Raw genomic sequence first — 24933 nt, 5'->3', positions numbered from 1 at the left:
CATCAGACTGTGACCTGTCCCAGCAGCCTTTACACCACGTTGTCATGGTGTGGGCATTAATCGGACATGGTACCAGAAGGTTCCTCGGGTCCCTAATGACACGCATACAAACACACACACACTGACACACACACACACACCACCCCTCACACACACACACACACCACCCCTCACACACACACACACACACCACCCCTCACACATTCACAACAATTAAGACTCTGCCTAGTATGGGGGCTAATTGCTGAGTAGGAGTGATTCACTGGGAAAAGGGTGCATGGAGTGAATGCGCAATGGCTTGTTATCTTGGGGAAATACATGTGGTGAGATTAAAGCTGAGGATGAATGGGAGGCAGATGTGAGAGAGTGAGAGAGAGGTGGGAGAGAGAGAGAGACAGAGAGGTGGGAGAGAGAGGGGCAGAGTTGGGAGAGAGAGGGGCAGAGTTGGGAGAGAGAGAGGGGGCAGAGTTGGGAGAGAGAGAGGGGGCAGAAGTGAGAGAGAGATGGGAGAGGTGAGAGAGGGAGAGAGGTGAGAGAGAGAGCGAGAGGTGAGAGAGCGAGAGAGGGGTGGGAGAGAGCGAGAGAGAGGTGGGAGGGGTGGGAGAGAGCGAGAGAGGTGGGAGAGAGAGAGGGGCAGAGGTGGAAGAGAGAGGGGCAGAGGTGAGAGAGAGAGAGGGGCAGAGGTGGGAGAGAGAGAGAGGGGCAGAGGTGGGAGAGAGAGAGAGGGGCAGAGGTGGGAGAGAGAGAGGGGCAGAGGTGGGAGCGAGAGAGGGGTGAGAGAGGTGAGAGCGAGAGAGAGGTGGGAGAGCGAGAGAGAGGTGAGAGAGCGGTGAGAGAGGGAGAGAGAGGCAGAGGTGGGAGAGAGAGAGAGGGGCAGAGGTGGGAGAGAGAGGGGCAGAGGTGGGAGAGAGAGGGGCAGAGGTGGGAGAGAGAGAGGGGCAGAGGTGGGAGAGAGAGAGGGGCAGAGGTGGGAGAGAGAGAGGGGCAGAGGTGGGAGAGAGAGAGGGGCAGAGGTGGGAGAGAGAGGTGGGAGAGAGAGAGAGGTGAGAGAGAGAGAGAGAGAGAGGTGGGAGAGAGAGAGAGAGGTGGGAGAGAGAGGCAGAGGGCAGACTAAAAAGGAGAGGGTTGGCAGGGCTAGGATGTAGGTGTAGGGAAGAAGGGTTGGCAGAGCAGGACTGGGGCTTGACTGAATAGAGATGTAATAGGGGTGGGCAGCCATGGGGTGGGGAGCCATGGGGTGGGCAGCCATGGGGTGGGCAGCCATGGGGTGGGCAGCCATGGGGTGGGCAGCCATGGGGTGGGGAGCCATGGGGTGGGGAGCCATGGGGTGGGCAGCCATGGCGGTGGGGAGCCATGGGGTGGGGAGCCATGGGGTGGGGAGCCATGGGGTGGGGAGCCATGGGGTGGGGTGGGCAGCCATGGGGTGGGGTGGGGAGCCATGGGGTGGGCAGCCATGGGGTGGGGAGCCATGGGGTGGGGAGCCATGGGGTGGGGAGCCATGGGGTGGGCAGCCATGGGGTGGGGAGCCATGGGGTGGGGAGCCATGGGGTGGGGAGCCATGGGGTGGGGAGCCATGGGGTGGGGAGCCATGGGGTGGCTATTACTTAATTCATTGAACTTCTATTTAACCAGGAGGATGTTAGGTCAGGAGGAGAGGGCTAATGGTACAGGTGGATACGGGGCTGAGGCTGACGGAGATAGAGGTCAACCAGTACCAGTACCAGTACCAGTACCAGTACCTGGCCTTGATGAATTTGATTAGATCTCATCTGTCAATCATCAGCCCAGGATCCTTCAATTCAAAATCCCATTAACCAGCTCTGCAAACATTACGTCAAAATATCTTCGGTAGTCACCAACTATTGTCATTGCTGCCGTTTAGCACAATATTTACTTCTAAAACAGGTCTAGAAATATGTTTTTATCAATGACCTTCAGGACACTGTACTGCTGCTGGGCCAGCCGACCTGTGAGGGACAGTAACAAGGGATTTTATTGGAGGTGCTGAAGGTGGATTTATTTGTGTTTTTTATTTTTTTAAGTAAATGATGTGTGTGACGGTAGTAATGACGACAGTTCTGCGAAACTCTATATTTTGGTGAGTATCGAACGTATTTTGACATACCATTTGCAGAGCTGGTTAATGGGACTTTGAATTGAAGGACCCTGGGCATCAAATGAGATCTTGTCTCTCAACTGGGAACTGGAAGGGCTGTAGAGTAGGATGGAATGAAGGTTGGCAGAGCTAGCTATGGTTCCCAAACCAACCCTTAGCCTCTGGGCACTGGAGGTTTCAGCAATATGACTGGTGGAGTTATAGGCTGGCGTGGTGGGGGGTTGGCTGGCTGTAGGGCTGGGGTGGAGTGGTAGTCTGGCGTTATGGGATGTTGGCTGGCTGGAGGGCTGGGGTGGAGTGGTAGTCTGGCGTTATGGGATGTTGGCTGGCTGGAGGGCTGGGGTGGAGTGGTAGTCTGGCGTTATGGGATGTTGGCTGGCTGGAGGGCTGGGGTGGAGTGGTAGTCTGGCGTTATGGGATGTTGGCTGGCTGGAGGGCTGGGGTGGAGTGGTAGTCTGGCGTTATGGGATGTTGGCTGGCTGGAGGGCTGGGGTGGAGTGGTAGTCTGGCGTTATGGGATGTTGGCTGGCTGGAGGGCTGGGGTGGAGTGGTAGTCTGGCGTTATGGGATGTTGGCTGGCTGGAGGGCTGGGGTGGAGTGGTAGTCTGGCGTTATGGGATGTTGGCTGGCTGGAGGGCTGGGGTGGAGTGGTAGTCTGGCGTTATGGGATGTTGGCTGGCTGGAGGGCTGGGGTGGAGTGGTAGTCTGGCGTTATGGGATGTTGGCTGGCTGGAGGGCTGGGGTGGAGTGGTAGTCTGGCGTGATGGGGGGTTGGCTGGCTGGAGGGCTGGGGTGGAGTGGTAGTCTGGCGTTATGGGATGTTGGCTGGCTGTAGGGCTGGGGTGGAGTGGTAGTCTGGCGTTATGGGATGTTGGCTGGCTGGAGGGCTGGGGTGGAGTGGTAGTCTGGCGTTATGGGATGTTGGCTGGCTGGAGGGCTGGGGTGGAGTGGTAGTCTGGCGTTATGGGATGTTGGCTGGCTGGAGGGCTGGGGTGGAGTGGTAGTCTGGCGTTATGGGATGTTGGCTGGCTGGAGGGCTGGGGTGGAGTGGTAGTCTGGCGTTATGGGATGTTGGCTGGCTGGAGGGCTGGGGTGGAGTGGTAGTCTGGCGTTATGGGATGTTGGCTGGCTGGAGGGCTGGGGTGGAGTGGTAGTCTGGCGTTATGGGATGTTGGCTGGCTGGAGGGCTGGGGTGGAGTGGTAGTCTGGCGTTATGGGATGTTGGCTGGCTGGAGGGCTGGGGTGGAGTGGTAGTCTGGCGTTATGGGATGTTGGCTGGCTGGAGGGCTGGGGTGGAGTGGTAGTCTGGCGTTATGGGATGTTGGCTGGCTGGAGGGCTGGGGTGGAGTGGTAGTCTGGCGTTATGGGATGTTGGCTGGCTGGAGGGCTGGGGTGGAGTGGTAGTCTGGCGTTATGGGATGTTGGCTGGCTGGAGGGCTGGGGTGGAGTGGTAGTCTGGCGTTATGGGATGTTGGCTGGCTGGAGGGCTGGGGTGGAGTGGTAGTCTGGCGTTATGGGATGTTGGCTGGCTGGAGGGCTGGGGTGGAGTGGTAGTCTGGCGTTATGGGATGTTGGCTGGCTGGAGGGCTGGGGTGGAGTGGTAGTCTGGCGTTATGGGATGTTGGCTGGCTGTAGGGCTGGCTGAGGGGAGAGGAGGGCCTTAAAAGGGGTTAAGTGGGGGCTGGAGGTTGGATGAGGAAGTGAAGCTGGCAGGTTATGTGGGACGAGGGGGGAGGGAGTTGGGCATGGAAGGCTGGAGGTGTGAAGTGTCGGCATCTTGGCAGGGATATGGGGCCGGGGATCAGGCAGAGAAGGGTGTTGGGGCTGAAGGGAGATGGATGGGGGTTGGGCATGGGGGGCTGGAGGTATGAAGTGTTGGCAGCATGGCTGGGCTATCGGCCTGGAGGTTGGAGAGGAGAGGGTAGAGGGGGAAGGGGATGCGGGTTGGGCAGCTGGGCAAGTACCTCGGGGTTGGGGATGAGCTGAGAGGCAATGGAGATGGGAGAGGGATAGGGGCAGAGAGGAAGGAGAGATGGGTGGGATAGGGGCAGAGAGGAAGGAGAGATGGGTGGGATAGGGGCAGAGGAAGGAGAGATGGGTGGGATAGGGGTAGAGAGGAAGGAGAGATGGGTGGGATAGGGGCAGAGGAAGGAGAGATGGGTGGGATAGGGGTAGAGAGGAAGGAGAGATGGGTGGGATAGGGGCAGAGAGGAAGGAGAGATGGGTGGGATAGGGGCAGAGAGGAAGGAGAGATGGGTGGGATAGGGGCAGAGAGGAAGGAGAGATGGGTGGGATAGGGGCAGAGAGGAAGGAGAGATGGGTGGGATAGGGGTAGAGAGGAAGGAGAGATGGGTGGGATAGGGGTAGAGAGGAAGGAGAGATGGGTGGGATAGGGGCAGAGAGGAAGGAGAGATGGGTGGGATAGGGGTAGAGAGGAAGGAGAGATGGGTGGGATAGGGGTAGAGAGGAAGGAGAGATGGGTGGGATAGGGGCAGAGAGGAAGGAGAGATGGGTGGGATAGGGGCAGAGGAAGGAGAGATGGGTGGGATAGGGGCAGAGGAAGGAGAGATGGGTGGGATAGGGGCAGAGAGGAAGGAGAGATGGGTGGGATATGGGGCAGAGAGGAAGGAGAGATGGGTGGGATATGGGGCAGAGAGGAAGGAGAGATGGGTGGGATAGGGGCAGAGAGGAAGGAGAGATGGGTGGGATAGGGGTAGAGAGGAAGGAGAGATGGGTGGGATAGGGGTAGAGAGGAAGGAGAGATGGGTGGATTAGAGGAGATGGAGAGTGAGTGGGTAGAGAGACCGGCAGGTACCTGGGGGCAGAGGGTCTCCAGCTGGGAAGCAGCCATACGGACCAGCTTCACTCCCTCCTCATTATTAGAGATGGAGCACGCCAGGTTGGCCACCTAGACACAGAAACAGTCAGTCTCACACTTACATACACACTGCACAGCATTATAGTCACACCTAAATACACACTGCACAGCATTATAGTCACACCTAAATACACACTGCACAGCATTATAGTCACACCTAAATACACACTGCACAGCATTATAGTCACACCTAAATACACACTGCACAGCATTAGTCTCACACCTAAATACACACTGCACAGCATTATATTATATATTATTATTATCCTGAAAGCTGCCAGTTAGCAAGGGAACACATGTGATCAGGGTCTATTCCATTTAAATTAAGTCCGTTTCAGTAACTGAAATTCAAATTCAAATTTTCCTCACAGCTTTTTCATGAGGAAAATTGGAATTGGAATTTCAGTTGACTTCCTGAATTGACTTAAATGAAATGGCATTGACTCTAACCCTGCCCAGTTAACCGCTTGTAAGTGGCACCAATCGACAGAGTAGGAGAAAGGATGATTGTCCACAGGATGTGCAGTACATGTGTATATTTCTGTACTGTTAGAAGGAAAGGTGACAATGGCTAGTTGCTGTGTATTATCACGGTCTGCATGATGGGCCCTGTGTAGCTCAGTTGATAGAGCATGGCGCTTGCAACGCCAGGGTTGTGGGTTCGATTCCCACGGGGGGCCACTATGGAAAAAATGTATGCACTCACTAACTAAGTCGCTCTGGATAAGAGCGTCTGCTAAATGACAAAACATTAAAACATGTAATTATATAGTCTCACACCTACATACACACTGCACAGCGTTATAGTCTCACACACGATTTACTGTCTCCATCTCACACAGAGAGAGGAGAGATGAGACAGGAAGACAGACAGGTTCTGATTATACACTGCTCAAAAAAAAAAAAAAAAGGGAACACTTAAACAACACAATGTAACTCATGTCTCGCTCCATCCACCAACGCCACGTTGCACCACAGACTGTCCAGGAGTTGGTGGATGCTTTAGTCCAGGTCTGGGAGGAGATCCATCAGGAGACCATCCGCCACCTCATCAGGAGCATGCCCAGGCATTGTAGGGAGGTCATACAGGCACGTGGATGCCACACACACTACTGAGCCTAATTTTGACTTGTTTTAAGGACATTACATCAAAGTTGGATCAGCCTGTAGTGTGGTTTTTCACTTTAATTTTGAGGGTGACTCCAAATCCAGACCTCCATGGGTTGATACATTTGATTTCCATTGATAATTTAGGTGTATTGAGTTGGAGGCGTGCTTGGCCATGCAGTCATGGGTGAACAGGGAGTACAGGTGGGGGCTGAGCACGCACCCTTGTGGGGCCCCAGTGTTGAAGATCAGCGAAGTGGAGATGTTGTTTCTTAACTTCACCACCTGGGGGCGTCCCGTCAGGAAGTCCAGGACCCAGTTGCACAGGGCGGGGTTCAGACCCAGGGCCTCGAGCTTAATGATGAGCCCATTGAAGTGGGTCTAGGGTGTCAGGTAAGGTGGAGGTGATATGATCCTTGACTAGTCTCTCAAAGCACTTCATGATGACAGCGGTGAGTGCTACGGGGCGATAGTCATTTTGTTCAGTTACCTTTACTTTCTTGGGTACAGGAACAATGGTGGCCATCTTGACGCATGTGGGGACAGCAGACTGGGATAGGGAGAGATTGAATATGTCCGTAAACACACCAGCCAGCTGGTCTGCACATGCTCTGAGGACACGACTAGGGATGCCGTCTGGGCCGGCAGCCTTGGAGGTTAACATGCTTAAATGTCTTACTCACGTCGGCTACGGAGAAGGAGAGGCCACAGTCCTTGGTAGTGGGCCTCGTCGGTGGCACTGTGTTATCCTCAAAGCGGGCAAAGAAGGTGTTTAGCTTGTCCGGAAGCGAGACTTTGGCTGGTTTTCCTTTTGTAGTCCGTGATTGTCTGTAGACCCTGCCACATACGTCTTGTGTCTGAGCCATTGAATTGCGACTCCAATTTGTCTTTATACTCATGTTTTGCCAGTTTAATTGCCTTGCGGAGTGAGTAGCTACACTGTTTGTATTCTGCCATATTCCCAGTCACCTTGCCATGGTTGAATGTGGTGGTTCGCACTTTCAGTTTTGTGCGAATGCTGCCATCTATCCACGGTTTCTGGTTAGGGTAGGATTTAATAGTCACAGTGGGCACAACAATACTAATACGCTTCCTGATAAACTCAGTCACCGTTTCAGTGTATTCGTCTAAATTATTTACGCAAGCTACCCGGAACATATCCCAGTCCACGTGATGAAAACAATCTTGAAGCATAGATTCTGATTGGTCAGAACAGCGTTGAATAGGCCTTAGCACGGGTACTTCCTGTTTGAGTTTCTGCCTATAGGAAGGGAGGAGCAAAATGGAGTCGTGGTCAGATTTGCCGAAAGGAGGGCGGGGGAGGGCCTTATAACCATCCCGGAAATTCGAATAGCAATGGTCGAGAATTTTAGCAGCCCGAGTACAACAGTCGATATGTTGATAGAACTTCGGCAGCCTAGTCCTCAAATTTGATTTGTTAAAATACCCAGCTACAATAAATGCAGCCTCAGAATATGTGGTTTCCAGTTTGCATAAAGTCCAGTGAAGTTCTTTGAGGGCCGTCGTGGTATCGGCTTGAGGGGGGATATACACGGCCGTGACTATAACCGAAGAAAATTATCTTGGGAGATAATACGGTCGGCATTTGATTGTGAGGTATTCTAGGTCGGGTGAACAGAAGGACTCGAGTTCCTGTATGTTACTACAATTACACCATGAGTCGTTAATCATGAAACACACACCTCCGCCCTTCTGCTTCTCGGGAGAGATCTTTATTCCTGTCTGCGCGATGAACTGAGAACCCATCTGGCTGGACCGATTTCGACAGAATATCCCCAGAGAGCCATGTTTCCGTGAAACAAAGTATGTTAGAGGCCCTGATGTCTCTCTGGAAAGAAATCCTTGCCCTGAGCTCGTCGACTTTGTTATCCAAACACTGAACATTGGCGAGTAATATACTTGGAACCAGCAGGCCGCTCCGAGTGCCTCTTCTCCGCAAACAAAGGATCTGCTTCGGGAAAGTCGTATTCCTGGTTGCCATCTTCGTCGGCGCCAGAGATCAGGGGTCAAGAGAAGACCGAGGTACTTATTGTTGGAGCCAAAGCACAGAGAGAGAATATGGCTGCACATTTTAATTCACGGACAATAAAAGATAAAACACCAGGTAAAAAACCCAGGTGTTAGTTTAAATTCTGAATTACATTTCGAATCACACATTAGGTATGTGAACAAAATAGTGTTTAACACACGAGGAACATTGCCAAGATGCGGCCGTTTCTCTCTCAGGCTGATACAGACAGACTCATCCATGCTTTTATTACAAGCAGGCTTGACTACTGTAATGCTCTCCTGTCTGGTCTACCCAAGAAAGCCATTGGTCAACTGCAAAACATACAGAATGCTGCAGCACGAGTACTGACCAAAACCTGATGGAGAGCACACATTACACTGGTATTAAAAGGTCTCTGCACTGGCTGCCTGTGAGGTTTAGAATTAATTTTAAGATTATTCTATTGGTCCACCCCAATACACGTCAGACATGCTTTTAAGTAATGTACCCAGTAGGTCCCTCAGGTCCTCTGGCACTGACCTTTTAACTCCACCAACGCCTAGGACCAAGAGGCTTGGAGAGGCAGCCTTTAGTTATATATGGAAAAGCCTGCCAGAGAACCTGAGGGGGATCTAAACTGTGGACATATTTAGAAGAGATATTTAAAGGAATCTTTTTAGCTTTGCTTTTCCTTAGCGTGCTTTTTAGACATTCAGTTTTTGTCATTCTTTAAAATGTGTATCTCATGTTTGTTGTGTGGTAAATATTTCAGCTTTTATTTTCATGTTTTTTGTTTTGTTTCGTTCCTGTGAAGCACATTCCATGTCTTAAATGTGCTGTAAAGATTAAGCTTGATTTGATTAGTGACCGTTTGACATGCAGTATTACCTTAAAAATTGTACAACAAAGCTGATTTAGAGGATATTAATATATATTTTTTATGCAGTTCAGATTTGTAGGCCATATGACCCAGCCCTAGTACCTGCCTACCACTGGTCCCCTGCTGTTGATTCAGTATAACATCTATCACAATGCATCTTGGGGGTAATGGAAAAAGGAGCATCAGTGGTTATATTGCTAAAGCAGAAATCAATCTGTTCCAGACATGCCACTTATAATCTGAAACAAGGAGCCTCAGCTAGGGACAGTAAATTACATAACCATTTAATGGACAAATGTTCTAACATGTTCGGAATTGTATTAATGACATTCAACTAAACATACTGGTTTTGATATATTCTGTCACTCTTAATTCACTCCGGTAGATTAAATCCATTTATAAAGGGGGTAAGGAAGCCCTGTCTCTCGGCCGTAAAGCATGTATAGTGAGTTATTAGCTGAAAAACCACCGGTTACCTTCCGATTACCTTAATATCAACACCCAGGGAATTGATTCATCAATACCCGGTGTAAATAACAGTCAGGACTTTTCAATAATGAAGAGAAACTGGATGAGAGAAGAGCCAAGGAGGACGGCCACAGGTTTAGGACTGATTCATAAACACCGTCGCAACAGCGGAATCACTGACTACCTTCCGGAGACACTTGAAACCCGATAAACCTCTTTAAGGAATAAATAGTATAAAGTAATCCTTCAAACACCCCCCCCCCCCCCCCCCTTAAAAAAAAAAAACAAGTGCTTGTCCCACTGGCTTTCATAAATTGAATGCACCAATTTGTAAGTCGCTCTGGATAAGAGCGTCTGCTAAATGATGTTAATGTAAATGCAATTGGCCAGAATCTTATGGTATGGTGCCAGCTTTTAATATATAATCTAATGTATAGTGTGTCAGCATTGCCATCCAACAGCGAAACAAATCACAAGGCGCTCTAATAGGTTAAAGCCATATCAAACAGTACACCACAAGGCGCTCTAATAGGTTAAAGCCATATCAAACAGTACACCACAAGGCGCTCTAATAGGTTAAAGCCATATCAAACAGTACACCACATGACCAAAAGGGTGTGGACAAGGAAATGTTTCTAATCGTTTTTCCATCATTCATTTTTCCCATTCAAAAAAAAACTTTAAATAAGGTCTGTGTTTCGTGGCGTGATGTTTTGATAACCGTGTAAATCTCTCTAGGACAAGGTTTTATCAATATATTTGCCTGTATTTACCCCCCAAAAATGAAACGCTAATTAGCTGCTAATGTGGCTATCATAAAGAACTACAAATGCCATGATGATCTGGACGAGACTGCCGAATCGAGGCAAAGGTAAGAATCTCTGGATTAACTACACTACATCACCAAAAGCATGTGAACACCTGCTCGTAGAATATCTCACTGCAAAATCATGGGCATTAATATGGAGTTGGTCCCCCCTTTGCTGCTATAACAGCCTCCACTCTTCTGGGAAGGCTTTCCACTAGATGTTGGAACATTGCTGCGGGGACTTGCTTCCATTCAGCCACAAGCGCATTAGTGAGGTCGGACGCTGATGTTGGGCGATTAGGCCTTGGCTCGCAGTCGGCGTTCCAATTCATCCCAAAGGTGTTCGATGGGGTTGAGGTCGGGGCTCTGTGCAGGTCAGTCAAGTTCTTCCACACCGATCTCAACAAACCATTTATGTATGGACCTCGCTTTGTGCACGGGGGCATCGTCATGCCGAAACAGGAAAAGGATTTCAGCAGTAACAGCACTTAAAGTTGACCAGGGCAGCTCCTGCAGGGCAGAAATTTGATGAACTGACTTGTTGGAAAGGTGGCATCCTATGACGGTGACACGTTGAAAGTCACTGAGTTCTTCAGTAAGGCTATTCTACTGCCAGTGTTTGTCTATGGAGATTGCATGGCGGTGTGCTCGATTTTATACACCTGTCAGCAACGGGTGTGGCTGAAATAGCCGAATCCACTAATTTGAAGGGGTGTCCACATACTTTTGTATATATGTCAACTGGTTGACTCCTACACACAGATCTGAGGTTCTCTATAGTCATAACTCAGTATATGCTTCACAGTTGTACACTTTACATATACTGAACAAAAATATAAAAACGCAACGTGCAACAATTTCAAAGACGGTCCTGAGTTACAGTTCGGGATGCAAAAGTCTGCCGGTCTCACGGTAATTGAACGTTAATTAACAAACAAGTTTAGCAACTCCAGGGCTTCACGCATACATAGACATTTACATTTTAGTCATTTAGCAGACACTCTTATCCAAAGCGACTTACGGTTAAGTGAGTGCATACATTTTCATACTGGCCCCCCGTGGGAAACGAAACCCACAACCCTGGCGTTGCAAGCGCCATGCTCTACCAACTGAACTACAGGGGATACAAGCTGCATACAAGCAGCTGATGCACACCTTTGGAACATCTACATAAAAAAAAAGTAAATATATCAATTTAATATACACCATCACAATGAATCAATTTATTTTAGTCAGGCTGCACAGCTGTTCTCTCATCAAGTGATCATATTTTTACCCATCAGACTATTCTCAATTGAATCTTGTCTTTACTAATATGTCAAATTTGTTTAAATTTACAATGCCCCATTATCAAATGGGCAGGAACAGGGGAAGGGGAAAAAATACATGTAATCCGTATGTACTCGAAATAGCGTTTTATAGTGGAGCTGTGCTTAATATGAACAGCTGAGAAAGAAATAAACATTTCTCTACATGCATCAAGCACTGTTTGAGGAGCATGCTCTCGCTGCGCGACAGGTGATATTCTGCCCAAACTCTGTATGCCATGGGCTCTCCAACCCTGTTCCTGCAGCGACTCAGCGCTTAATTTGGGAAACCAAGTGAAATCTGTTCTGGAACATCGATTGTAACATGTTTTCGCAACGAAACATATTTCACTTAACCGTTGACAGCCCATCTGCGCGCTTGAGAAAGGAATAAAGGAGCGAGAGGAGATGGAAACGCATGGTGGTGAGATTCTGTAGCTAAAAAGGTAATGTGTCAGCCTATTAATTATGAAAATAAAAAATCATCCCTATTACTAGGCTATTCAAAATCATATACAAATTCACTAACTGTATGCCACCCTGCACAATCAATGAACCAACAGCATCGACTAGGGTTATACGTTCTCTCCCAGACTCATGGATAGACATTTTGTAGCAGCGTAGCATGAGGTAAGCAGTCCATCCAGTATGCATAATAATACAGTCCACGCTCAAAGGAGATTATTCAAATGTGTTTAATTGTGGAGTGTAGGCTAGAACAATGACGTACCAAAGACATCTTCAATCAGTTTTGTTTTGTGTTTTTCTGCCATGCATAATATGTGTTAGACTAGGTATTGTGTAAGAGCACAATCAGTTTTAATTCAGGCATTTTTTTTATTTTGGGGGGGGGTGCATAATCTCTAATATGCATTAGATTGTTATGAATTAATCATCACCTTAGAAAGCGCTGTCCATTTCGTTGTGTTTGAAACAACATCCACAAGTACCATGTTTTACACTCATCTTCAACTTGCTGTTGAACTTCTTTCTTCAAATTGATCATCACAGTGAGGTGAGTTTTAAAAGCATGATACTGTTTGATGATAAGTGTTTGATGTGATTTTAGATTGCATTTACATTGATGTCAGAGTGGTTAGAGGGACAATAGAGCCCTGAGTACCAGGCCATTAGGACCTGATGGTTAGAGGGACAATAGAGCCCTGAGTACCAGGCCATTAGGACCTGATGGTTAGAGGGACAATAGAGCCCTGAGTACCAGGCCATTAGGACCTGATGGTTAGAGGGACAATAGAGCCCTGAGTACCAGGCCATTAGGACCTGATGGTTAGAGGGACAATAGAGCCCTGAGTACCAGGCCATTAGGACCTGATGGTTAGAGGGACAATAGAGTCCTGAGTACCAGGCCATTAGGACCTGATGGTTAGAGGGACAATAGAGTCCTGAGTACCAGGCCATTAGGACCTGATGGTTAGAGGGACAATAGAGCCCTGAGTACCAGGTCATTAGGACCTGATGGTTAGAGGGACAATAGATCCCTGAATACCAGGCCATTAGGACCTGATGGTTAGAGGGACAATAGAGCCCTGAGTCCCAGGCCATTAGGACCTGATGGTTAGAGGGACTATAGAGCCCTGAGTACCAGGCCATTAGGACCTGATGGTTAGAGGGACAATAGAGCCCTGAGTACCAGGCCATTAGGACCTGATGGTTAGAGGGACAATAGAGCCCTGAGTACCAGGTCATTAGGACCTGATGGTTAGAGGGACAATAGAGCCCTGAGTACCAGGTCATTAGGACCTGATGGTTAGAGGGACAATAGATCCCTGAATACCAGGCCATTAGGACCTGATGGTTAGAGGGACAATAGAGCCCTGAGTACCAGGCCATTAGGACCTGATGGTTAGAGGGACAATAGAGCCCTGAGTACCAGGCCATTAGGACCTGATGGTTAGAGGGACAATAGAGCCCTGAGTCCCAGGCCATTAGGACCTGATGGTTAGAGGGACTATAGAGCCCTGAGTACCAGGCCATTAGGACCTGATGGTTAGAGGGACAATAGAGCCCTGAGTACCAGGCCATTAGGACCTGATGGTTAGAGGGACAATAGAGCCCTGAGTACCAGGCCATTAGGACCTGATGGTTAGAGGGACAATAGAGCGCTGAGTACCAGGCCATTAGGACCTGATGGTTAGAGGGACAATAGAGCCCTGAGTCCCAGGCCATTAGGACCTGATGGTAGTTAGCTAGTTGGGTACTACCAAAGCATGTCCAGAGTGGATAAGAGGAGATTACCGTGACATAACGGTCACGTGGATTTTTACTGCGGTATTGACTCATGACTGCCGGTGTGGCAATTATGCAGTCACCACAACAGCCCTAGTTACAGCTCATATAAGGAAATAAATCAGTTGAAATACATTCATTGGGCCCTAATCTATGGATTTCACATGACTGGGAATACAGATATGCATCTGTTGGTCACAGATAACATTTTTTATTTTTTTTTAAGGTAGGGGCGTGGATCAGAAAACCAGTCAGTATCGGGTGACCACCATTTGCTTCATGCAGCGCGACACATCTCCTTCGCATAGAGTTGATCAGGCTGTTGATTGTGGCCTGTGGAATGTTGTCCCACTCTTCAATGGCTGTGTGAAAGTTGCTGGATATTGGGTGGGGGAACTGGAACACGCTGTCGTACACGTCGATCCAGAGCATCCCAAACATGCTCATTAGGTGACATGTTTTGTGAGTATTAAGGCCATGGAAGAACTGGGACATTTTCAGCTTCCAGGAATTGTGTACAGATCCTTGTGACATGGGGCTGTGCATTATCATGCTGAAACAGAGGTGATGGCGGCGGATGAATGGCACGACAATGGGCCTCAGGAACTCGTCACGGTATCTCTGTGCATTCAAATTGCCATCGATAAAATGCAATTGTGTTAGTTGTCTGTAGCTTATGCCTGCCCATACCATAACCCCACCGCCACCATGGGGCACTCTGTTCACAACGTTGACATTAGCAAACCGCTCGCCCACACGACGCCATACACATGGTCTGCGGTTGTGAGCACAGTTGGACTTACTGTCACATAAATAAATAAAAGATGGAAGCGGCTTATGGTAGAGAAATTAACATTCAATTCTCTGGAAACAGCTCTGGTGGACATTCCTGCAGTCAGCATGCCAATTGCACGCTCCCTAAAAACTTGAGACATCTGTGACATTGTTGTGTGACAAAAGTGTACATTTTAGAGTGGCCTTATTGTCCCAGGCACAGGGTGCACCTGTGTAATGATGACGTTGTTTAATCAGCTTGATATGCCAAACCTATCAGGTGGATGGATTATGTCTTGGCAAAGGAGAAATGCTCACTAACAGGGATGTAAACAAATTTGCGCACAAAATTAGAGAGAAATAAGCTTTTTGTGCATATGGAACATTTCTGGGATCTTTTATTTCAGCTCATGAAACATGGGACCAACACTTTACATGTGATTATTAAAATGATTAAATGTAAAATGAGTCATTCTACACAGCGAGTGGTGACGTGTCCTTGTGACGTTCTGCAGACACTCGCATGTAATTAAATAGAACATTATCTCTATGGTTACTGGTTAGTGAGCATGCTACTGTCTGGTTGCCTGGGTGACTGGTCACCTGGGTGTCTGGCTGGGTGACTGTTCTGCAGCCTAGTACAGTAATGCCTACAGTGTGTTCCTGCTTGGACTATTGACGTGGCAGGAAGTCAGGGACAAAGGATGTCTAGCTGCACACTGTGGATCTGTACTGGGGTACAGGGGAACTAAGTCTAGGACTGTCTCCATGGCCTTCAACTATACCTCCTCTCCTATGTCCACTCCTATGTCCACTCCTATGTCCACTCCTATGTCCACTCCTATGTCCACTCCTCCCCTCCCTTCCCTCCGATCTGAAAGAAGTGACCAGGTGAAAGCCAGCCTAATGATGAGCTTCCACCATATTTCTAAAACATAACGATGCTTCACCATATTGTTACAACATAACGATGCTTCCACCATTTTCTTTTCTCCAGTCACGTCAGTGTTACAGGGTGGTCCAAGAACACTGGGAGTGTGACAGTACTGGGGTAGGAGACACTAGTCTGTGTCCCTAATAGCACCCCATTCCCTACATCCTGCCCTACTTTTGATCAGACCCCTAAGAGCCCTGGTCAAAAGGTAGGGCACTATAAAGGGAACTGAGTGAGAAATCACAGCTCTGTACCCTCTGCAGCCTAAAGGGATACTTTGGGATGTTGGCAATGAGGCCCTTTATCGACTTCCCCAGAGTCAGATTAACTTGTGGATACCATTTTTATGTCTCTGCGTGCAGTTTGAAGTTGCTAGCTAGCTTTAGCATAATGACTGGAAGTTCTCTGCTGCAAATGACTGGAACGAACTGCAAAAATCTCTGAAGCTGGAGACTCTTATCTCCCTCACTATCTTTAAGCATCAGTTGTCAGAGCAGCTTACCGATCACTGCACCTGTACACAGCCCATCTATAATTAGTCCACCCAACTACCTCATCCCCATTTTGTTATTTACATTGTTATTTATTTTGCCAATTTGCACCCCAGTATCTCTATTTGCACATCATCTTCTGCACATCTATCACTCCAGTGTTAATACTAAACTATAATTGTAATTATTTTGCACTATGGCCTATTTATTGCCTTACCTCCATAACTTACTACATTTGCACACACTGTATATAGATTTTCTATTGTGTTATTGACTGTACGTTTTGTTTATTCCATATGTAACTGTGTTGTTTTTACAGCACTGCTTTGCATTATCTTGGCCAGGTCGCAGTTGTAAATGAGAACTTGTTCTCAACTGGCTTTCCTGGTTAAATAAAGAAAATAAAAAAATATGGTACTGTATTTGCTAGCAGATACCCAGACACTTCCAGTCATTGCGCAACCTCTAACTTCCTTCGTATTGGACACCGACACAGTGAACACACACACCTAGCGGTTAGAGCGTTGGGACAGTAAACTAGCTAACACCAGGACAGATGAAGACCTAGCTAACCAGTAACTAGCTAACACCTGACACAGATGAAGACCTAGCTAACCAGTAAACTAGCTAACACCAGGACAGATGAAGACCTAGCTAACCAGTAAACTAGCTAACACCAGGACAGATGAAGACCTAGCTAACCAGTAACTAGCTAACACCAGGACAGATGAAGACCTAGCTAACCAGTAACTAGCTAACACCAGGACAGATGAAGACCTAGCTAACCAGTAAACTAGCTAACACCAGGACAGATGAAGACCTAGCTAACCAGTAACTAGCTAACACCTGACACAGATGAATACCTAGCTAACCAGTAAACTAGCTAACACCTGACACAGTTGAAAGGGGAAACATGGAAGTATTTCTGCAACTCCCCCTCCACTGCTACATTTTATTTTCCAGAGGAAACTACTTTTGACAAGAGCCCAACTACATAACAAAACTCCATCGTAATGTTTACTTTACCTAAGTAACCACATGGACGCATGACATCTCCAGATCTCCAGAACCTTGTAAAGATAAAGACTATCTCAAAGCTGAGAAGAGAAAAGCAACATACTGCTTTACTCCCTAGTCTTACTGGAAGTAGAACAACCTACTGCAATAACAGCTTTCCCTAGTACCATAGCACACACACACACAGACGAGGTTTCTTTCTCCCAGTTAGATTTTTTTAACCATCTGAGCCCATGGTTAGACCTGGGTTAGACCACCCTGTGGAAACCCTGCTTCACTCTGCCTTGATATGACTGAGCCCATGGTTAGACCTGGGTTAGACCTGGGTTAGACCTGGGTTAGACCACCCTGTGGAAACCCTGCTTCACTCTGCCTTGATATGACTGAGCCCATGGTTAGACCTGGGTTAGACCTGGGTTAGACCTGGGTTAGACCTGGGTTAGACCTGGGTTAGACCTGGGTTAGACCTGGGTTAGACCTGGGTTAGACCTGGGTTAGACCACCCTGTGGAAACCCTGCTTCACTCTGCCTTGATATGACTGAGCCCATGGTTAGACTGGGTTAGACCTGGGTTAGACCTGGGTTAGACCTGGGTTAGACCTGGGTTAGACCTGGGTTAGACCACCCTGTGGAAACCCTGCTTCACTCTGCCTTGATATGACTGAGCCCATGGTTAGACCTGGGTTAGACCTGGGTTAGACCTGGGTTAGACCTGGGTTAGACCTGGGTTAGACCTGGGTTAGACCTGGGTTAGACCACCCTGTGGAAACCCTGCTTCACTCTGCCTTGATATGACTGAGCCCATGGTTAGACCTGGGTTAGACCTGGGTTAGACCTGGGTTAGACCTGGGTTAGACCTGGGTTAGACCTGGGTTAGACCTGGGTTAGACCACCCTGTGGAAACCCTGCTTCACTCTGCCTTGATATGACTGAGCCCATGGTTAGACCTGGGTTAGACCTGGGTTAGACCTGGGTTAGACCTGGGTTAGACCTGGGTTAGACCTGGGTTAGACCTGGGTTAGACCTGGGTTAGACCTGGGTTAGACCACCCTGTGGAAACCCTGCTTCACTCTGCCTTGATATGACTGAGCCCATGGTTAGACCTGGGTTAGACCTGGGTTAGACCTGGGTTAGACCTGGGTTAGACCTGGGTTAGACCTGGGTTAGACCTGGGTTAGACCTGGGTTAGACCTGGGTTAGACCTGGTTAGACCACTGTGGAAACCCTGCTTCACTCTGCCTTCCATGGTTAGACCTGGGTTAGACCTGGGTTAGACCTGGGTTAGACCTGGGTTAGACCTGGGTTAGACCTGGGTTAGACCACCCTGTGGAAACCCTGCTTCACTCTGCCTTGATATGAGGGGGTAAAGCAATATGGCAGAAACTGCTGACACGGTCATCTGAGCCATCCGATTGGCCAGCCGTAGTGCACTTGATTTGCTCTCTGGGCCCGCCGGGAAGGCAGAGTTTGTACCTTCAGACACATGAAATGGTTAAAAATGGCAACAGTTTGCATATGGGGTGCGCAGGGCAGCTGAATCGGGTGAACATACCGCCAAGAACCCGTGACAAATATAAAATAAAATAAATTGGCTTTATCGTTGGATTTTTTTACAGAAATGTTTGGCGATCGACTAGGAACGCCTTGGAAAACAACCAGTGGATCGTGATCGACCGGTTGATGACCACTGCTCTAGAAAGTTGAGTGAAGTCTCCCTGTGGGCTGGTATTTCTGCGCGGCAGTCCCAGGGGTACTGCACATGCAGCTTAGAGAGAACATTGATCCTCAGTACTCCCTTATTTCTCTACTTTCTATTACTCGGTTCTTTCTTCCCTTTTCCATTTGTTTTGTTATGTGTATAATTCCTAAACAAATCAAAATATATTTTAAAAAATGTGAGATTCTTCAAAGTGGCCACCCTTTGCCATGATGACAGCTTTGCACACTCTTGGCATTCTCTCAACCAGCTTCATGAGGTAGTCACCTGGAATGCATTTCAATTCACAAGTGTGCCTTGTTAAAAGTTAATTTGTGGAATTTCTTTCCTTCTTTTGAGCCAGTTAGTTGTGTTGTTACAAGGTATACAGAAGATAGCCCTATTTGGTAAAAAACCGAGTCCATATTATGGCAAGAACAGCTCAAATAAGCAAAGAGAAACGACAGTCCATCATTACTTTAAGACATGAAGGTCAATCAATCCAGAAAATGTCAAGAACTTTAAAAGTTTCTTCAAGTGCAGACGCAAAAACCATCAAACGCTATGATGAAACTGGCTCTCATGAGGACCGCCACAGGAAAGGAAGACCCAGATTTAACTCTGCTGCAGAGGATCATTTCATTAGTTACCAGCCTCAGAAATTGCAGCCCAAATAAATGCTTCACAGAGTTCAATAACAGACACATCTCAACATCAACTGTTCAGAGGAGACTGTGTGAATAAGGCCTTCATGGACAAATTGCTGCAAAGAAACCACTACTAAAGGACACCAATAAGAAGAAGAGACTTGCTTGGGCAAAGAAACACGAGCAATGGACAGAGGCGTGGAAATCTGTAATTTGGGGTCTGATGAGTCCAAATTTGAGATTTTTGGTTTCAACCGCCGTGTCTTTGCGAGACGCAGAGTAGGTGAACGGATGATCTCTGCATGTGTTATTTCCCACCTTAAAGCATGGAGGAGGTGTTATGGTGTGATGGTGCTTTGCTGGTGACACTGTCTGTGATTTATTTAGAATTCAAGGCACACTTAACCAGCATGGCTACCACAGCATTCTGCAGCGAAATGCCATCCCATCTGGTTTGCGCTTAGAGGGACTATCATTTGTTTTTCAACAGAACAATGACCCAAAACACACCTCCAGGCTGTGTAACTATTTGACTAAGGAGAGTGATGGAGTGCTGCATCAGATGACCTGGCCTCCACAATCACCCGATCTCAACCCAATTGAGATGGTTTGGGATGAGTTGGACCGCAAAGTGAAGGAAAAGCAGCCAACAAGTGCTCAGCATATGTGGGAACTCCTTCAAGATTGTTGGAAAAGCATTCCAGGTGAAGCTGGTTGAGAGAATGCCAATAGTGTGCAAAGCTGTCATCAACACAAATGGTGGCTATTTGAAGAAACTCAAATCTAAAATATATTTTGATTTGTTTAACACTTTTTTCATTACTTCATGATTCCATATGTGTTATTTAATAGTTTTGATGTCTTCACTATTATTCTACAATCTAGAAAATAGTTTTTAAAAAAACCATTGAATGAGTAGGTGTCCAAACTTTTGACTGGTACTGTATAATATATAGGTGTGTAGAGAGAGCGAGAGAGGCTAGAAATTCAGGGATTAAAAACAAAGTTGTCAGTGTACGCCGTCGACTGAAATTAAATCCGCAATCTGGATCCTCAGAGGATCTAGATCATTTGTACCATATTACGTATTGGATCGCTAAATAATACAACTTTTACATTACCGTGTAGTTTACCAATAAAAATGGTCTGACGCTGAAGTGGACATACTTGGTTTTCATATATCTAAAGAAATAAAAGAGCTTACAAAAAGTTTTTTTTTTTTTTTTAGCAAAAATAGATAAGATCTTGCTGCCATGGAAAGGAAAATACCTGTCTATTTCTGGAAAAATCCCCCTGATTAACTCTTTAGTCATGTCCCTGTTTACCTATTTACTTACGGCCCTGCTTACACCGAACGATTTGTCTTTTAAATTAAGCATAAAATATTTTACTTTATTTGGAACGGCAAGCCAGACAAAATAGAATGTGCTTATTTATATAATGAATATTAGTTTGGGGGGCTAAAATTATTAAATATTAAAGCATTAAAAACAAACTAACTAAAAGCATCAGTCATACAAAAGTTCTTGTTAAACCCAAACTGGTTCTCCAGTAGGTTAGTAAGAAAGGCCTTGACCCTTGGTTTCCCTTTATCCAGATTACAGCTAACTTTTAGTTAATTGAAAATGGAACCTTTTTCTAAATATCACCCTTTCTAAAAAAAAAAAAACAAGCCATACAAAGCTGGTTGCAATTCCAGTTTCATTCTCCAGAAAAGACAAATATTACAACAAATATGGTTAAATTGAAATACACTAATAGATAAAAAAAAAAAAAAAATGTATTTATATATATTTTTAAAGAATCATCTTTGTTAATGATATTATGAATAGGAAAGGTGGAGTTATGTCACGTGCAGTTCACAAACATATGGAAATGTTTACTCTATCCAAAATTACAACCAACTGACTGCAGCTTTACCACAAAAATGGAGGAGGCAAGTGGAAGGGGGAGAAGGTTAGGAACTAGTTTTTTTGCCCTTTCAAGACCAAAATTGGCAACAACTAAATAAATCTTGCCACAAATAGAATGTTACGTATATGGGGCATACAACAATCTCAGCTCAGCAGATTTTGCTATGAAGAGAATCATTAGATCACTTATTTTGGTATTTCCCCCATGTAGCTTGTTTCTGGTCACAGGTTCAGGAATGGCAGAAAAATCACATTTATCTCAAATGAACCCTTAAAATAGCACTGTTGGGAGATTTGGAAAACCATAGTCAATCAACAATATGATATACATTTTAGTAAAAAATATTTACCATTAACTTACAATCTGTAGATACTATGCGATTAGACAGGTTCAGAATTTATGTGAAACATCACAGCTGAAAACTACATGGCACATATTACTCATAAGAGGGTGGTTTACGGAGATAGGTGGGATGGACTGAGAGTAGCTGAGGGGTGGGGTTAGGGTGATAGGTGGGATGGACTGAGAGTAGCTGAGGGGTGGGGTTAGGGTGATAGGTGGGATGGACTGAGAGTAGCTGAGGGGTGGGGTTAGGGTGATAGGTGGGATGGACTGAGAGTAGCTGAGGGGTGGGGTTAGGGTGATAGGTGGGATGGACTGAGAGTAGCTGAGGGGTGGGGTTAGGGTGATAGGTGGGATGGACTGAGGGTAGCTGAGGGGTGGGGTTAGGGTGATAGGTGGGATGGACTGAGGGTAGCTGAGGGGTGGGGTTAGGGTGATAGGTGGGATGGACTGAGAGTAGCTGAGGGGTGGGGTTAGGGTGATAGGTGGGATGGACTGAGAGTAGCTGAGGGGTGGGGTTAGGGTGATAGGTGGGATGGACTGAGAGTAGCTGAGGGGTGGGGTTAGGGTGATAGGTGGGATGGACTGAGAGTAGCTGAGGGGTGGGGTTAGGGTGATAGGTGGGATGGACTGAGAGTAGCTGAGGGGTGGGGTTAGGGTGATAGGTGGGATGGACTGAGAGTAGCTGAGGGGTGTGGTTAGGGTGATAGGTGGGATGGACTGAGAGTAGCTGAGGGGTGGGTTTAAAAGCTCATGTTTTTATGGCTGAAAACACTATGTACAGTGCATTCGGAAAGTATTCAGATCCCTTGACTTTATCCACATTTTGATACGTTACAGCCTTATTCTAAAATTGATTCAATTGTTTTTCCCCCCATCAATCTACACACAATTCCCCATAATGTTGAGCAAAAACAGTGACATTTTTTGCTAATGTATTAAAAATTCAAAAAGGAAATATAACATTTACATAAGTATTCAGACCCTTTACTCAGTACTTTGTTTTAGCACCTTTGGCAGCGATTACAGCCTCGAGTCTTCTTGGGTATGACGCTACAAGCTTGGCACACCTGTATTTGGGGAATTTCTCCCATTCTTCACTGCAGATCCTCTCAAGCTCTGTCAGGTTGGATGGGGAGAGTTGCTGCACAGCTATTTTCAGGTCTCTCCAGAGATGTTCGATCGGGTTCAAGTCCGGGCTCTGGCTAGGCCACTCAAGGACATTCAGAGACTTGTCCCGAAGCCACTCCTGCGTTGTCTTGGCTGTGTGCTTAGGGTCGCTGTCCTGTTGGAAGGTGAACCTTAACCTGCTCAGGGCCTCAGACTGGGGTGTTCATCAAGGATCTCTCTCTACTTTGCCTCGATCCTGACTAGTCTCCCAGTCCCTGCCGCTGAAATACATCCCCACAGCATGATGCTGTACTACCGTGCTTCACCGTAGGGATGGTGCCAAGTTTCCTCCAGACGTGACGCTTGGCATAATCTTGGTTTCATCAGACCAGAGAATCTTGTTTCTCATGGTCAGAATCTTTAGGTACCTTTTGGATGTTTCCACTTCACAATAACAGCACTTACAGTTGACCGGGTCATCTCTAGCAGGGCAGAAATTTGACAAACTGACTTGTTGGAAAGGTGACATCCTTATGATGGTGCCATGTTGAAAGTCACAGTTCTTCAGCAAGGCCATTGTACTGCCAATGTTAGTCAATGGAGATTGCATGGCTGTGTGCTCGATTTTATACACCTGTCAGCAACGGGTGTGGCTGAAATAGCAGAATCCACTAATTTGAAGGGGTGTCCATATACTTTTGTATATATAGCGTATTTCAAAATATCAAATTACATTATTTTTGCTATGTAACTATTGTAAACAAAACAAAAAAAGTAAAATGTGTGCAGAAGTTTTGCCCTCCGAAAAGGTAGGCAGCAAAAAATATATACAAATACAAAAACTGTTCATAGCTGATATAACATTTGAAACGTCTATCCTTTTGAAACCTTTACGAATACCATGTCTACTGTACATTTTTTCATGCTTTTTGTTCATGCTTTTTCTCACTTTCGTTTATTTCACTTGCACTTGCCTTACCTCCATAACTTGCTACATTTGCACACACTGTATATATATTTTCTGTTGTATTTTTTGACTTTATGTTTTGTTTTACCCCATATGTAACTCTGTGTTGTTGCTTTGCTTTATCTTGGCCAGGTCGCAGTTGTAAATGACAACTTGTTCTCAACTGGCTTAAATATATAGAGAATATAAACATACAGTATGTTTCCAATGGCAATAAACCACCTTAGAATTGGATTGATGGAACGCGTGAGAGATAGAACGCGTGAGAGATAGAACGGGTGAGAGATAGAACGCGTGAGAGATAGAACGCGTGAGAGATAGAACGCGTGAGAGATAGAACGGGTGAGAGATAGAACGGGTGAGAGATAGAACGGGTGAGAGATAGAACGGGTGAGAGATAGAACGGGTGAGAGATAGAACGCGTGAGAGATAGAACGCGTGAGAGATAGAACGGGTGAGAGATAGAACGGGTGAGAGATAGAACGGGTGAGAGATAGAACGGGTGAGAGATAGAACGGGTGAGAGATAGAACGCGTGAGAAATAGAACGCGTGAGAGATAGAACGAGTGAGAGATAGAACGAGTGAGAGAGAGAGCGCAAGAAAGAGCGCGATGCAAAAAAGGCCCGCTTTAAAAATGAATGTCTCCGTCTTAACCGACTTCAGCGGCCAAACGCTCACCTTCGATGGCCCCTGGCACGCTGGAGCAGTGTGGTCTTTACAGATTCATCTAAGTTTCAACTGTACCGGGCAGATTTTCTAAAGACAGTGCCTGAAGAAGAAAAGTTGAAGACGTTTGTGTTTGGTTTGGTGACGTACCTCGATGAGCTTGTTGGCGTGCTCGCGGAACACCTGGGCGTATTCCTTCACCTCCTTCTCATTACCATTCTTCGCCGCTTCGATCAGAACCAGCAGAGGAACGTTGGTCTCCAGGAACGAGTCAGAGACATGATCCATGACCGCCTTACGCAGCTACACAGGGGGAGAGAGAGAGAGAGAGAGTCAGAGAGCTGGACAGTTATATTAGCTGTACTTGAGGAGAACAGAAACTAAATATTTTTTCCAACCTGTCTGCGGAGGTCTTTGGAGAAGGAATGGGAGGAGAGGGAGATGTACCAACCTGTCTGCGGAGGTCCCTAGTCTTCTTGGTCATCCTGTCGATGGCGGTGTTCAGAGCATCACTCCTGTCCTTCCTGCCAGCCTGGTGAGAGAGAGAGAGAC

At 46.9% G+C, this 24933-nt stretch overlaps 1 protein-coding gene across 1 annotated transcript; it reads right to left on the bottom strand.

Moving 5' to 3' along the window:
* Positions 1 to 4008: 4008 nt before the first annotated feature.
* LOC311119337 (catenin alpha-1-like) lies at positions 4009 to 24914 on the bottom strand (the record flags this gene model as incomplete). Its single annotated transcript, XM_084194058.1, has 4 exons — positions 24833 to 24914; positions 24532 to 24684; positions 4932 to 5024; positions 4009 to 4098 (listed from the first exon to the last, which is right to left on the bottom strand). The coding sequence occupies exons 1-4, from the start codon at positions 24863 to 24865 to the stop codon at positions 4009 to 4011; spliced, it is 369 nt and encodes a 122-aa protein (XP_084050184.1). The 5' UTR covers positions 24866 to 24914.
* Between the last annotated feature and the right edge of the window lie 19 nt (positions 24915 to 24933).

This window comes from Coregonus lavaretus, assembly GCF_964263955.1.
Source record: "Coregonus lavaretus genome assembly, contig: HAP1_SCAFFOLD_6050, whole genome shotgun sequence".
Lineage (NCBI taxonomy): Eukaryota > Metazoa > Chordata > Actinopteri > Salmoniformes > Salmonidae > Coregonus > Coregonus lavaretus.
Note: the sequence above shows the minus strand (reverse complement) of the source record. Positions and strands in the feature narration are given on the sequence as shown.